The sequence below is a fragment of the Hevea brasiliensis genome, chromosome 4 (genome assembly GCF_030052815.1).
Source record: "Hevea brasiliensis isolate MT/VB/25A 57/8 chromosome 4, ASM3005281v1, whole genome shotgun sequence".
NCBI lineage: Eukaryota > Viridiplantae > Streptophyta > Magnoliopsida > Malpighiales > Euphorbiaceae > Hevea > Hevea brasiliensis.
This window is the reverse complement of record NC_079496.1, coordinates 9,651,919-9,666,211: the sequence shown is the minus strand read 5'-3', so window position 1 is coordinate 9,666,211 and position 14,293 is coordinate 9,651,919. Positions and strand designations below refer to the sequence as shown.

Below are 14,293 nucleotides of genomic sequence, written 5' to 3'. Positions count from 1 at the left end.
CGGGTTAGTGATAGGAACTGATTACTATTAAAATTATAACAATTTTAACAATATATTTATTCATATATAATCCATACATACGCACATTTTACATTTAACGTGGCATCCTGAAGGACCATTTCTTAAACAATTAGTGTAACAACTTTGAATTTATTGTAGATTGATTTTGCATATGCATGTATATTATGGGATAGATTAGGTAGGGCAATCAACTAAAGTATTGTCAACAATAATGTGTAACATGGATGTCTAATTAAAGATGCGTGCCTTGTTGAAGTGCATGAACAAAATGTGTATTACAGTTATCACATTTTATATGTTCTATCTAATCATTTTTCAAATTATATATCTATTCTATATAATAATTATTATAAAATTTAAAGTTTTAATAAAAAAAAAAACATATATATTAAAGAGAATGTTTATGGAGAGATAATAAGATATGCACATGCCTAACTCAAAAGGCTAATTAAGTGCTGAATATACAATGAAGGGGAAGAAAGAAGGAAAGTTTCGAGTTTGACAGAGGAGTCTCTTGCTTGCCGGCATGAGTCATGACGCATCCATTGCCAATATTTGCTTTATATATACAAATATGCATATTCAAATGCTTTTTAAAATGCCAAAATCCAGGTGTATCACATGGCACAGTTGCTCACCGAATCATCATCATCATCATCGTCATCCAAACAAGGAATGATCATAAAGAAATTTGAGGGAAATTTTGGACTTAATTTATTATCCAATGAATAATATGAGCAATAATTAAGCATGTTTAATCTAATCATCATCATGAAGGTCCAGAAGGCCATGGTCCTATTAATGATTAATGTTATAATGTATATAATATGAGTGATGAAAGGGACAAAGTTGCTTTTAAAATTTAAATTTTAGTGTTAGTTGAGAGATTAATTAATTAAAAAAAAAACATAGCATCATCGATCATTAACACTAATCAGTATGTTTTTCAGTGAAGACTGAAGAGAGTTACTGCTAGAAGTGAAAAAGTATATTAAAATAAATAGTTAATTTTATAAAAAAAAATTATATAATTTGTTGTACTTGGCCGATTGATGGAACCTCTCTTTAAAAATCACGGAGATTTTCTAATTTTTAATAAGATTCAAAATTGCTATTGAAAAGAAATTCTTTTAAATATATTAATTATAATTTTTTAAAAAAAATAATTTTAAATTAAATTTAATATATTTTTTTAATAATAAAACTTTACAATAATTGAATAAATTTATTCAATTATTTTTAATAACATTTAAAATAATATTTAAAAAAAATTAAATTACAACTCTAAACAGCACTATATCTTAATCTAAAATTGTTTATGGGCCATAGATGGGCCTTCACGTGGTTGACTGAATACGATAAGTCGTTCCTGCAGCAAAGGAGTCATAATCCTATGATTTGTGATCCCATCTTCGCGGTCTTGAATTTCATGTTCTCTCTCTGTGGCTTCCCAAAAGCTCAATTTCCTCTTCAATGGACACAGAGGTACATTTCTTTCTCTCTTACTATGTACACATGAATGAGCACATAATGGATGCACAAGTGGAGAAATGGTTTATTTTTACTTCTGTCAACATCGATCTTTCGAGAGTCACTGCATCGAGAAAGAGATGAACTTGTGGATTATATTGCTTCGCAATTGCACTTTTAATTCTTCATTTTATTTGTTTCCTTTTGATGTAGTTATAAGGTTATTCAAGTGTGCGTCTGGTTTCTTTCTTTTGCTTGTGTTTATAAGGTAAAGTTGCAGGACTAACAATTGCGCCAGACAAAGATCCTTTAAGTAGTAATTTCAATGAGCAGCTTTCCTTATTATCTTCCCACGTAAAACTCAGAAAACTAATATTTGAGAGGTAGCTTTTATCATTCCTCATCTGGACTCTAACCTCTGGTTACTTTTATTGATTTCTGAGGTTTCTTCTTGGCAACTATCTCCTCGACGAAACAAAGTTGAATCATGAAGAGCATTGCAGGTGACAATGATTCTTAGCATATCAGGATTAACAAACATAATTTGTTTAGCCTTATCAGGATTAGCATCAAACATGCATGCATTTTCTATTGTGGCAAAATATTGTTTTATTAGCGAGCTTACCCCTTTCTCGAGGTCATTTCTGTATCTTACAGTGGCATTCTTGATGTAGAAGCAATAGAATAAGAGAAAAGTTCTCAGAAGGGGATGTGAAACCCATTCTCAACTTTTGACAATGATAGAGAAGGTCTCTTCAAAATACCTAAAACACAAGTATATAAGAAGAAAATAGGCAATGGAATCAATGATAAGTAGAGCAAATGCAAATTGATATGGCCTCTCTGGAGCCATTTTGCTTTGATGTGTTTCCTACAGGATTATTGAAGAGCAATGCATCCAAACATTTGTTCTTAGATTCCATTTCTCCAAGGAAGACACGGCAACATAAAATGAAGAAGGAAGATGTATATATTGGAGGATGAATAGTACAAAGAAAAGAAAAATAAAAAAAAATGCAGTCATGGAATGACTTGGTACTTTTCACCAAATAGGCTAAATAGGTTGCCGTTGAATCCAGTTTTCAGAATTAATGAAAGACATGCTAGTTAATTCATTTATGGCTTGAAGGCTCAGCTTCTTCATCCAGTTCACCCTCTGTCTAGAGTCAGCTCCTGGTCCATAGCATCCGTACTCTGCATATGTTATTTGGTTCCTGTTCATTATACAAGTTCAGCAATTTTCTTTACAATTTCAACAAAAATTACCAAAAATGAATGGTTAAGGAACATACTCTTGGCCAACATAATTCCAAGAATTCCATCCCGTGGGCTGTATAACATTTGCAAAGTAACACTTGAAGAATATCACCCTGGAATACCCTCTCCATGGCCTCCCCAAGTAGGTTAGACCAGTGCCAAAGATATTGCAGCCCTTGAACACAAATCCATTTGAATCATTTGGGCTATCTCTTCCTTGTGCAGTTATAAACCCACCTCCAAGTACCTTTATGGTACAACCCTGCAAGTACACATGGGAAGAAAAACAAATGAACCATTTCAGTCAGTGACCTATAAACAATGCACCTATATATACAAATTAATTTTTTTATAATTAACATCTTATGCATTTGTAATTAAATCATTCAAATAGTTAGGGATTTCTGGTGAATATATGTAATTAGTTGAAAAAAGGGTGATAATTATCAAAACAAAACTACCTCATATATAGATTGGCCACTACCAAAGATAAAATCAACAGCTCCCTGAATGGTGCAAGCTTTGAAATAATGTCTACCTTGATCATCCCACAGAGTGTCTTGCACCCCAACAAAATTACACCGGTAAAATGCAGATTTATCTCCAGAAATCATGGCAGCTACCGCTGGTGCCATACGATTATAAAAGTGAAGGAAATTGTACGTGTTCTGTTCATGAAATTAGGGGGAAAAAAATTCATTTAAGATGTGAAGTTATGATACTTGTAGCAGTGAGAGACAAAGAACACTTATTTTCGCACCCCATCTCTCAAACTCAAATCCACCTTTCCCCTTATTTACAAAAGAAGAAGAAAAAAAAAAAAGATGAATTTTATTGGGCAAAATAGTTAATGATAATCATAATAAAAATTAGTGATTTCTTACCACAAAGCTAATGCTTCTAACTATAACGTTATCCGCTAAAGACATGAAAGTAGGACTTTGTGACGTGGAATAATGATCTCCCCAAACTATCAGAGTTCTTCTTTTCCCTTCTCCTTTAAGAATGATGTATGGTTTATCATATGGGATCTTCACCTTCTCCCTATAGGCAAAATAAGTTTGAAATTTCTATTACAATATAGCATATTTAAATTTCACTAAAATTGAGTTAAAAGATTTATTCGAATAAACAAGTATTATCTTCGTGTAACTCATCATTGAAATAAAGAAAGAGTTATGTGTAAAGTTTTTTTTTTTTTAAAAAAAAAGTATGTTATGAGGGCTTATATTATTTATAAAATTAAAGAAAAATAAAAGAAAAAGTATTTTACCTATACGTTGCAGCCTTAACATGGATACAAAACCATTGTTATTTGATGGAATGAAATCAATAGCAGATTGAACACTAGAAAAATTGTCATGCCCTAACTGATCAACAAGGATTGGTACATAAGGTAATGCCTTACTTTTTCTATAACAATGACCACTTAATGCAAATTCCCATTGGTATGTCCTAAGTGAGAGCTGTACACTAACAGAGTAAACCATAAAAATGAAAACCACTGAAGCAACATCTTCCTAGAGATTAAAATTGAAAAATAAATAATGTGAGAAGAGAATAACACAATTAAGTAAAGGAAATAAGAAAATTTTCAAGCAGCAGGCAGCTGCCAATAGAAAGAGCACTTTGTTTTTTTTGAAAAAGGCCTTATTGAAAAAAGATGTTACCTATATATTCCAGCCTTGACATAGATACAAAACCACTGTTGGTTATTTGATGGGATGGAATCAATGGCAGATTGAACAGTTGAAAAATTGCCATACCCTAACCGATCAACAAGGATGGGTACATAAGGTGATCCTTATTTTTCTATACCAACGACCACTTACATGCAATTTTCCATTGGCATGTTCAAAGTGAGAGCTACCCACCAATACAGCAAACCAAAAACACCACTGAAGCAACATCTTCACAGAAATTAGAAATGAAAAACAAATAATTTTGAAAAAAAATAAAATGCTAAAGAAGATGGGAAATTTATCAGTAAATGGAAATTTATATATTCATTGCTAGTTAGGTAAGTAAATATGAGCAAAAATTTGGAGCAGAAAAGGAAAGTCAAAAGTCTGTTTAATTTGGAATTAATGATTTTCATTTCCTTTCTTATTTGTATTTTTTTTTTCCTTTCATTTCATGATTCTTTTAGAGTAAGAAATGAGATAGAAAAACACAATTAATTGTTTGAAATGGTAAAGAAATAAATCTGAAACGGTGGAACTTGTTGGAAATGGTTTGCTTTATATATTGGCAGTGAGAAAATTTGAGAATGAGCACATTTAGTCTGCCTGGTGTTATTCTCGTCCCATTCTTTGGGTTTTCTCTCAATCTCCATTAACTTAAGGCAAGAAATGTTGGTCCACATTTTTCTATAAAAAAAAATATATTATATACCATGAAACTACCTTCAATTTATATCTATAATAAAATATAATTTTTAATGTACTTTTTTTCCCCATAAGTAACAGGCTTTATAAGGATAAAAACTGCAATTCAAATCAACCAAAATTCTACTTTCCATAAAGAATATTTTAACAATAATATCACACCACATGAGATGGTATATTTTTAAAATAACTTAATGGCAATTGGCAAATACAAGAGAAATATATATATGTTTTAATTATTGATAACAGAATCTCTATTTTCATAACTACACTTGCTAATCAATTTAATTAATACCAGTTATGTAGACTTCCTGGTTTTTTTATTAAAAAATTTAATTTTAAAAAAATTATAGATTATTTTTTCCGTCAATAATCAGTGTTAATATCTTAATTTAGTTAGCATCTCATGTTTGTAGTCTATAACTTATATCTTATTTAATAAGAATTAAAAATAAAGAAAGAAAACTTAATAATAAAAATTTAAAAAGGAAAAAAATGGGTCTAATAATCTTTGAAGACAAAACAAATAAACAGTGATATTTTGAAGCAAAAACATATGTTTACATCATTATAAGAGATTAAAAAATTGAAATAAATTTCATTAAGACATAATAAATAAAAGGTAAAAAAAATTGAGCAGAAAAATGATTAATCCTTCAGTACTACACAGCAACATTTCCTCTTAATGTTTATAAAGGATTTGAGACTATGTACAACCCTGAAATGAAAATAATAAAAAAATTAAAATAAATAAATAAATATAAAATCATAGTTATAAAGAAAAAAAAAATGCTAAGTGTAATGGAAAACAACCATAGTGAACATTGTCTTCAAAGATTATTACACCTTTTTATTTTCTTTTTAAGTTTTTTTTATGGTTCTTCTTTTTTTAAGTTTAAATTATTAAGTTTTTTTTATTAAATAATGTATGAGAAAAGTGGGCTATAAACATGAAATGCTAATTAAATTAAGACAGAAATAGTGATTATTAGAAAATAAATTAGTTTACATAAATTTTATTAATTAAATTGATTGTGACCTTAATAAGTGTAGATGTGGAAATAGAGGTTGCTATTGAGAAATACAATATAAGCTTAATACCTAGTCAAAGAGCTATAAATCTAACAATTAAGAGCACAAAAACCTAAATGCGTAAAAAATGGGTAGTTTTTTTTTTATATTATTATTATTCTTTATACAGGTGGATTTCACCCAACCTTTTGGCTCCGAATTTGCCATCGAGTGAGAGAGATAAAAGAGAAAAAAAAAAAAAAAAAGAAATGAGCAAGAAGGAGATTACCATTTAATTAATAATTACATTAATGAGTTAAAAAAGTATATTTTGCCAAACCTAACCTAGTTCAATGGCTAAAATGATATTATTCTTTTCTAATAATTTGTTATCTAAAAAGTAAATAAATAATTGTCATATCACTATTCATTGAGATTGAATCATCGAAATTACAAGAATTACTTATATGGTGAGAGTAAGGAGTAAAAGGATAGCCAAAGATAAAGTCTAACCTTTTCTGTCTATGGTTTTTCGTTTTTTCTGAGACAAAGATCTCTTCTTTTGCTTGATTTTGAGGTCGCTTCCTGCCCTTCTTGGAGAAGGATGGCCCTACATGCCCTGCCCAAATATGGATTGCCCTTCCCCTCCTCTAGATAGGGTTGTACGTAGGTTTTGCGTTGTGATTTTGTTGCTTTTAGGTTCGTTGCTCATGATGGACTCTTTCAACATGCGATAGTCAATTTGACGCTATTCAGCATTGATTGTCTTAGATCTTTTAAGATCTGGTTTTCTGTTGCTCTCGTTTGGTGTTGGTGTTCAGTCTTTCGTTTTCGTACCGATAACTACAAAAGCTTGCCCTAGCCGGCAAATGGGTGCAGATCTATTTTGGGCAGTGAGAATGTTCATCTCCGAAGTCTCATAACCGACTACTATTTTTTCACTATTTGACCCTTGAAAGCTTAAAGGCTATAAAACAATTGGCCATCGATTTTTTCATTGATCATTGAAGATGGTGGCTTTTTTGTCTTTTAGGGCCTTTTAGCTTTCCATGGAAGGATGTATTTTGAAAAAGAGCCCTCGGTGGCGTTTTATACGTGATTATTCGACTGTCGTTCCAGGCGGAGTGTTACGGAGGATGAGATGGGCTGTGGTGCTGCGTGACTTCGTCTCCCTCTTCCAATAGCTTTAGGGTTTGTTTTTTGTGGGCCTTGGGCTAGACTTATATTGTAGAGTGTTTTCAGGCCTCTTTTTTTCTACTCTATGATTTTTGGGCTCTTGTTGAGTTGTTCTTTTAAACCCATAACTATACTTATCCTTTGTCTATCAATAAAATTAAAAAACAAAAATAAAAATTAGAATTACCATCCCCTTGAAATCTAAAGATCTCTTAGTAGCCAATTGTTACGAATTGATCCTCCTCCTAAAGGCTTTGAACAACTCAAAGCATGCTTGCACCGCACCTAAAGGGACTCTACTGCCGTGGATACAAAGCTTCCAAGGCAATGTACAGCCCTCACATATGCATCTCAATCATTCAGTTCACTACCATCTTTTCGTTTCTGCACATAGCAACTCCGTTACACATTTTCAAGGACGAAGTTGATTAATTTTTTTGGGCAATGAACATTAGATAAAGATTATTGATAATTCAAAATTATTGCTAATATTAAGCCCCATATTGCAAAAGAAATCTATATTAATAACACAGAAGTAATCCACTCAAAAAAGTAATTTGTTTAAACAGAAAACAATTTAGCTGCAACAACAATAATCTCAAATTGTTCACACGAAAAACAACCTTATCTCCAAATCAATATTTGATTGGAGAAATAATGTCTAGCTGGGAACCAAGCTTCTCCTCTGCAACCTTCTCAGCTTTAACCCTTAGTTTTGTCAACTGCTTCTTCCTCTCATAGGCCACCTGAGCCCTCTCCTTTCTCTTCCTTTCAAGCTCCTGCAGAAAATAACAGAGAACGTTTCAACATACATTCATATCTCAATTATATACGTACAAAATGAACCATCAAAAGTCATATAGAACTATGTAGAATATTTAATATGTGTGAACATATCCACAATCTCCTGTAGAACCCCATCAAGTACCATAGGGATTTTCCAGTGCCTGTGTTCAGTATGAGATTCCAGCAATTGGAAATAGGTATAAATACAACTAAATTCAGTGGTGAACTACTCAAATTCCCACTATACTAATAATCAACAGACTATAACAAATGAAGGCAACTTCCAATCAATTGGGAGATCCATAAATAATAATGTGGCAAGTAGGCAAAAGCTGAGAAGCTGAGCAGAAACTCCATACCTTGATGGTCTCATAGTGGTTCCATCCAACCTCAGATGAAAGTCTGCCCAACAAACAGTACTTGTGTCCAGCCTGAAGCCTCAACACCCTGATTTTTGCAAAATCGAGGAAGAACAAATATCAATATCCAGTGAAAAGTGAACTGGGAAAAAAATTTTCTGGAAGGATGTCACATTCAAAACACTTACTTGAGAGCATCAGGGATCACCATCCTCTTCATCTTATCATAAGGAGGTGGAATACCCTCGTAAACCTTCAAACGAGCAAGGGCAGCCTCTCCACGCTTGGTCTTATGAGGAATCATCCTTAAAACAAGAACAAAACAAATTTAATATACCAAAGACGAAACCAAAAACAACAAAAGGGCACCTATATGTTTCATTTGTACCAGCAAACATATTATACAATAAACATGCACTAAAAACCAAATCATAAAGGTACAAGAACAGCTTTTGATTCTAGACATTCTAGAAATAATGCATATTTTGACTATTAATTAACATAACAAACAATTCCCAATTTGAAACTAAACAGATAGCATCCCTAAAAAGCACAATTCACTCGTCTCCCAACTCAAATGTACATAGAAAGATTCAACTTAGTGCATAACTTTCAAATCCTATATAGCCCAAATAGATAAGCAAGAAACTGCTTAGTTTAAATAGAAGCATCCTATCTTTGGGCAGCGAAGACTAAGGAAAATGAACTCATGATTCTACATAAAGGTAAGCTCTCTAAACTAAACTCGGCAACTTAGAAGGCCTACAAATTTTTGTCGAACTTCTAAATTTGCAAAAAATCAGGGATGGGATTTTCTCCTACAGTCAAATTTCATCGACTAATTTAATTACAGAACAGAAAAGAAAACCCAGAAGTAACATGATCTTACCCACGGATTGTGCGCCAGAGGATCTTGGCAGGGGCACGGAAATGGATGGGGCCATGAGAAGGCTTAGTGTTCATGCGCTTACGCAAGAACCTCATGTACTTCATCTTCTGCCTAACCAAGCCACCAGAGATGCAAATCTCCTCGCACCTTACAACCACAACTTTTTGGCCGTTCAAGAGCTCCTTGGCTATGATAGAGGCAAGCCTACCAAGCATGTGGTGCCTTGCATCCACCACCACCCTCTTGGCGCAGATCCCTGAACCCGACACCATTGTATCTCTCTGTCTCGCTGTGTAGCTTAGCGGCTGCTGGTGAATGGCAAATGAGAGCGATTAGAGGAGGACGTATTAGGGTTTTAGGGAAGTCAGAAGTGGATTTCTGAGGGTTTATATGGGTTTCTGCATGGTTAGGGATCCGGCCCACTCTTTGAAGTTGGATTGGGCTTATAATTAATCTTGGTCTATTATGCAGGCCCATCAAATAAATATATATATTAAGAACCCATCAAATATATTAGGGGATATATATATATATATATATATATATATATATATATATATATATATATATATTACATAAGCAAATTTTACGATAAAATTATATGATTTTTTTTTTGTAATTTATGTATTAGAAAAATTTGTTGTTGATAAGATTTGAATTTTGATGTCCAATATATTGTGTAGATTTTAGTTTACTAATATGATTGTCTGAGGACAAGAATAATCTATCATAGGATAAAAATTCAATGAAACCTGTATTGCATGGAGCTAAGTGTGTTCCCTGTTATGGACATACGCAAGTCTTATCTATGGTTCTGATTTGGTATGTTTTATCATTCTAGTCAATTTAGTTAAATATACGTGTGTGTGTGTACATTTATGAAATGTTATTTTTATATATTGTTATTTAAAAAATTATTTGGTGCATTAAAAAGTATTAAATTTTAGCATTCTTTGTACTCATATAAATTTCAATCTTTTTATTAATTATATTATAAGAAGTGAATCTCTTATCTATGTGAGTGAAGAAACACATGCTTTCCCTGTATTATTATTTTCTTTGAATCACTATTTATATTCTACCAGTCAAAAAAATTGGTGGTACATTGAGATATTTCATATGATGTATCTAAAATTTACCAAAAATCAAATTTGGCTAAGTGATTTTAGAGTTATCCTTTGTATTGTGGGATTGCGAATTTAAATCTTTAACTACACTCAGAAATTTACATTTAGAGGTACCCAGATTGTAGAACAACGTTTTCCTTGCAGAACAAAGTAGTTTCTCAAGTTAGTCATTTCGATCATATTTATGGGGTGGTCTTCAGTCTTCAGTCTTCTTGAATATAACAAGGCACAATGCAGAGGATTCCAACTAGCAAGCTATTCTCTCGGGAGTCTCGACTAGAAACCCCATCAAACGCCTTGTACATGTATGGCAAGTTAGGACAAAAACTAGATTGAGCAAGCATGAAATAAACGAAAGAGAAAGGGGCTGGGGAGATGGAGGGTGAATGAACCTTTCCCAAATCCAAAATGACTTGGAGGAGAGGACCCTACAAGCAAATGGCAGCATCAGCATTTGCCTAATACTACCAGATCTATTGATTCCTGACAAGTCAACCCACGGCAAGAAGGTAAGGGACTCATTGACTTTGCACCACCTCTTAATATGTGCAAAATCATTTTACTTCCAACAAAAAACCATTTCAGAAACTCTGAAACTGTCTCCATCTCTCCTTTTCTCTCTAAGCTAGCTATACCATGCGCCACAGCATCTTCTTCCTCTCCCTCCCTCTCACATTTGCACATGAGATAGAGATTCCACATGGGTTCTTAAAAGCCAGCATTTCTTTTCCGTTGCCATGCTTGGTCGCTAGTGTTTTTGGTCCTTGTAAGGAAAATACTCAGCATCCCTAACATTAGACTTTGCTCAAATTGAGAAGTACATCTACGTACAATTAGAATAAGCTTGGACATTTTTTTCATCTTAATTTACCAAGAACAAATATGCAAATTCCCTTAGGCCTTTAAGCAATAGAATAACATTTTATCTGGCGAAAAAGTCATTAAAAGCCCGTAAATTATTTTTATTGATTGTTTCAAATAATTTTATTAATCACTATCTTCCAAAATTATTACAGTATTCTCACTTTTCTTTCATGACAACTTATTCATAAACAATTGAAGTGAGTGTCAGTTTTAAATAATCGATTCCATATATAAGGGGAAAAAAAGTACTGAAAGGATCCATAGAGGGATCTCTCTATATGTGGAAATACATATAACAGATCAGCCTTTGTTTTTGGGTCTTATATTATATCACATGCTGCTGTTTGCATGAATAAAATTGAATATCTGTTGTACCGAGCTTGCTATATCTTCTGCTGTGAACCTGGATTCACTTTCAATCTGCACACAGTATAGGCAATAATTTAAGAAAGATATCGTATATATTCTATTCTAGAATATTTAACCACTATAAAAAGATTCTAGTAATAATGACAAACTTCAATATTGGGCTTCCACTCAAGACTTCACCCGTTCTAGAGACTACTACTTGATTTTTAAGACAAGGAAAATGAGGAAGAAGAAGAAGAAGAAGAAGGAGAAGAAGAAGAAGAAGAAGAAGAAGAAGAAGAAAATTTGTTACCTTGACATTGAATGAATAGAGAACAGTTTGTTCAATGGTGGTAATGTTGATGTGGAGGATGTTAAGCTCCAATTCTTCTAGAGCCGCGATGGTGTTAATGAGCTGACCTGGCCTTCTCCTAGATAGGATCTTGATCATAGCATCAAACCCTAAAAGCTTCACCTCAACATCAGCCAGGCAGGACTTGTTCTCAGCAGTTTCCTCGCGGAGTTCAGTTTCGAAGTCTACAAGTTTCATATGATCATCTGGAAGAGGCAAAGGGGGAAACAATGGAGGTTGAGGTTGCTGGATTGCAAGAGAGGAATCTCCCATCTGTCTTGAAGCTTCGCCATAGAGTCTTCGCCTCTTTTGAGATTCTAGGCATTGAAGGAGTTGCTCCAATTCCCTAACGAACTCAATGGCTCCACCAATAATAGAAGCATGATCTCCCTGCAAAAAAATTACAGACAACCCAATCTTGTTTTAGTATTTTCTTCTTTGAATAATACAACGAAGAAAAAACAATGAATGAACGAGAGGGTTTCAGATCCAAGAAAGGTTTTGATGAAAAACAGCCAATTGTGAGATCTTTTCAAGGAAGCAACATTTAAAATTTGATACCCTTTGCACACAAGATCCTGGCATGAGAGACCTCAAAACTCGAAGATGCTCATTCATTTGCTTCCTTCGATTTCTTTCCACTGCAATATGAGCCATTCTTTGGCTTTCCACTTCCTCACTTGTCTTGATAGTCCTTGGCCTTTTCCGCTTGTTCTTCGCCTCCGGTATAGGGTTCTTGTTTTGAAGATCTTGATCTCCAAGTAACTGGAGTTGCACCGAAGTATTATCCGAAGTCCTAGCTTCTACTTCCTCTCTAACAACCCTATCTTCTCTCACAAATCCTGCTTTATTTTCCACACTACTCCCTCCTTTAAATCTCTCTTCATTTTCTCCACCTAGTTGAGGAACCATTAGAGACTGTCCCTCCCTCTTATCGTTCAATACAGGAAACTTCAGGAAGTAAACTGGATCAATACCAGTTTCTACCTCAGATATCTTAGTTTGATTTAAGGCCAACTTAGGCCCAAAATCTGAAAATTGCATAACATCTGCGAAGCTCAATTTATCAAGGGAAGTTGAAATGCAAAACTCATATGATAGCTGTTGCTGATGAGGATGAGGATTATTGAGCATATAATCGATCATTCCGTTGCTGCTATCGCCAGAACCTTCACCAATTCGAGACTTAATGAGTTCGTGATCTTGTTGTTGATGGTGATGATGGTGGTTCAGAGAGTAATCTAGACCAGTAAAGGTTACCTGTAACAAGTAAATCTCAGAGAAATGTAACAAGGTGATGAAATGATCTATCAACAAAAACATACAAACAATAATGATGATAAGCTCTAAAGCTAAAGATACCGAGTAGTTGTCTTCTTTATCCATTGCTTTTATAAATGGATAACTTTAATCGAAAACCCTAAAGTGACACTCAATTCATGCAAGGACAAAACCCTAGTGAAATTTCCCAATGGGTCGTCCTCCTGAAAAAAACAATAAGTTAATAATGAGCAAAAGTTAACTTACAGCAAATAAATGAAAATTTAGGTAATTAAAATGCTACATGGGTCTAGGTTTAAGGGTAGATAATTAAATATGAAAATTTATGAAACAGAAGTTGCATGGAAGTTAGGAGAAAACAGAAATAGCAAGAGAACCTGATTGGAGAGAGAGAGAGAGAGAGAGATCAGAGAGGGTATAATAAGACAATGGTAGAAAATGAAGGTGGGGTTATGTCATTAGAAGAGCAGACGGTAGCATGGGGTACCACCATGGAAATAGATATTTTATATATTATAACAGGTGAAAATTTTTGAGGTGAGGGCTGTGGGTTGTCATATATATATTTTTGATGGTCCATGTGGTTTGACTTAGGAAAGAGAAGAGAGGAGCCTTGTGGATTAATGTAGACCTCATGGTTGGTGACTGGTTTCACTTTCACCTCCCATTATTAATGTGTCACAGGCAAACAAACGCTCTTGCCCTTGCTTTTTATCACCTCTTTTCATGACCCTAATTAAAGGGATGACGCGCTGCAGAGTGCAGATTTGATCATTTCAACTTTCAACTTTGAAAATTAGATTGCATATATATGGGATGATATTGAGCTTGTTGATTTGCATGTGACATTCCTGCTAACCTCCCATGTGATAATTCTAATGGGTATAAAGCCTATAAGGTAAGGAAAAAGGATACACCTCAATACAATAATTAATGCCATTTCAATTAAATTTTGTATGTCACAA

General features: G+C 33.5%; 3 protein-coding genes across 5 annotated transcripts; all 3 read right to left on the bottom strand.

Moving 5' to 3' along the window:
* Positions 1 to 2,383: 2,383 nt before the first annotated feature.
* LOC110665905 (probable pectinesterase 29) lies at positions 2,384 to 6,374 on the bottom strand. Its single transcript, XM_058146197.1, is given in 7 exon segments — positions 2,384 to 2,705; positions 2,784 to 3,010; positions 3,210 to 3,416; positions 3,633 to 3,792; positions 4,419 to 4,550; positions 4,552 to 4,658; positions 6,348 to 6,374. Coding segments are annotated over 7 exon segments (1,020 nt in total). The 3' UTR covers positions 2,384 to 2,545.
* Positions 6,375 to 7,825: 1,451 nt separating this feature from the next.
* On the bottom strand, positions 7,826 to 9,733 carry LOC110665862 (60S ribosomal protein L13a-4). The gene is made up of 4 exons (XM_021826142.2): positions 9,357 to 9,733; positions 8,656 to 8,772; positions 8,468 to 8,555; positions 7,826 to 8,101 (listed from the first exon to the last, which is right to left on the bottom strand). Exons 1-4 carry the CDS (start codon positions 9,626 to 9,628, stop codon positions 7,958 to 7,960), a joined length of 621 nt encoding a protein of 206 aa, XP_021681834.1. The 5' UTR covers positions 9,629 to 9,733; the 3' UTR covers positions 7,826 to 7,957.
* A 1,792-nt stretch (positions 9,734 to 11,525) lies between these two features.
* LOC110665861 (transcription factor FAMA) lies at positions 11,526 to 13,798 on the bottom strand. Of its 3 annotated transcripts, XM_021826139.2 has the most exons (5): positions 13,706 to 13,798; positions 13,410 to 13,531; positions 12,609 to 13,307; positions 12,009 to 12,437; positions 11,526 to 11,767 (listed from the first exon to the last, which is right to left on the bottom strand). In XM_021826139.2, the coding sequence occupies exons 2-5, from the start codon at positions 13,431 to 13,433 to the stop codon at positions 11,678 to 11,680; spliced, it is 1,242 nt and encodes a 413-aa protein (XP_021681831.2). In that variant the 5' UTR covers positions 13,434 to 13,531; positions 13,706 to 13,798; the 3' UTR covers positions 11,526 to 11,677. The 3 variants fall into 3 exon arrangements, with proteins under 3 accessions (XP_021681831.2, XP_021681832.2, XP_021681830.2); XM_021826140.2 differs by lacking the exon at positions 13,706 to 13,798 and having other exon boundaries at positions 13,410 to 13,694; XM_021826138.2 differs by lacking the exons at positions 13,410 to 13,531; positions 13,706 to 13,798 and having other exon boundaries at positions 12,609 to 13,370.
* Between the last annotated feature and the right edge of the window lie 495 nt (positions 13,799 to 14,293).

Coding starts and splice junctions, on each gene's coding strand:
- LOC110665862 (XM_021826142.2), bottom strand. CDS start 9,628: ATGGTGTCGGGTTCAGGGATCTGCGCCAAGAGGGTGGTGGTGGATGCA. Junction 8,773..9,356: donor CTCTGGCGCACAATCCGTGG/GTAAGATCATGT, acceptor TCTTGTTTTAAG/GATGATTCCTCATAAGACCA. Junction 8,556..8,655: donor GTGATCCCTGATGCTCTCAA/GTAAGTGTTTTG, acceptor TGCAAAAATCAG/GGTGTTGAGGCTTCAGGCTG.
- LOC110665861 (XM_021826138.2), bottom strand. CDS start 13,370: ATGTTTTTGTTGATAGATCATTTCATCACCTTGTTACATTTCTCTGAG. Junction 12,438..12,608: donor CAGGATCTTGTGTGCAAAGG/GTATCAAATTTT, acceptor ATTTTTTTGCAG/GGAGATCATGCTTCTATTAT. Junction 11,768..12,008: donor TCTATTCATTCAATGTCAAG/GTAACAAATTTT, acceptor TACTGTGTGCAG/ATTGAAAGTGAATCCAGGTT.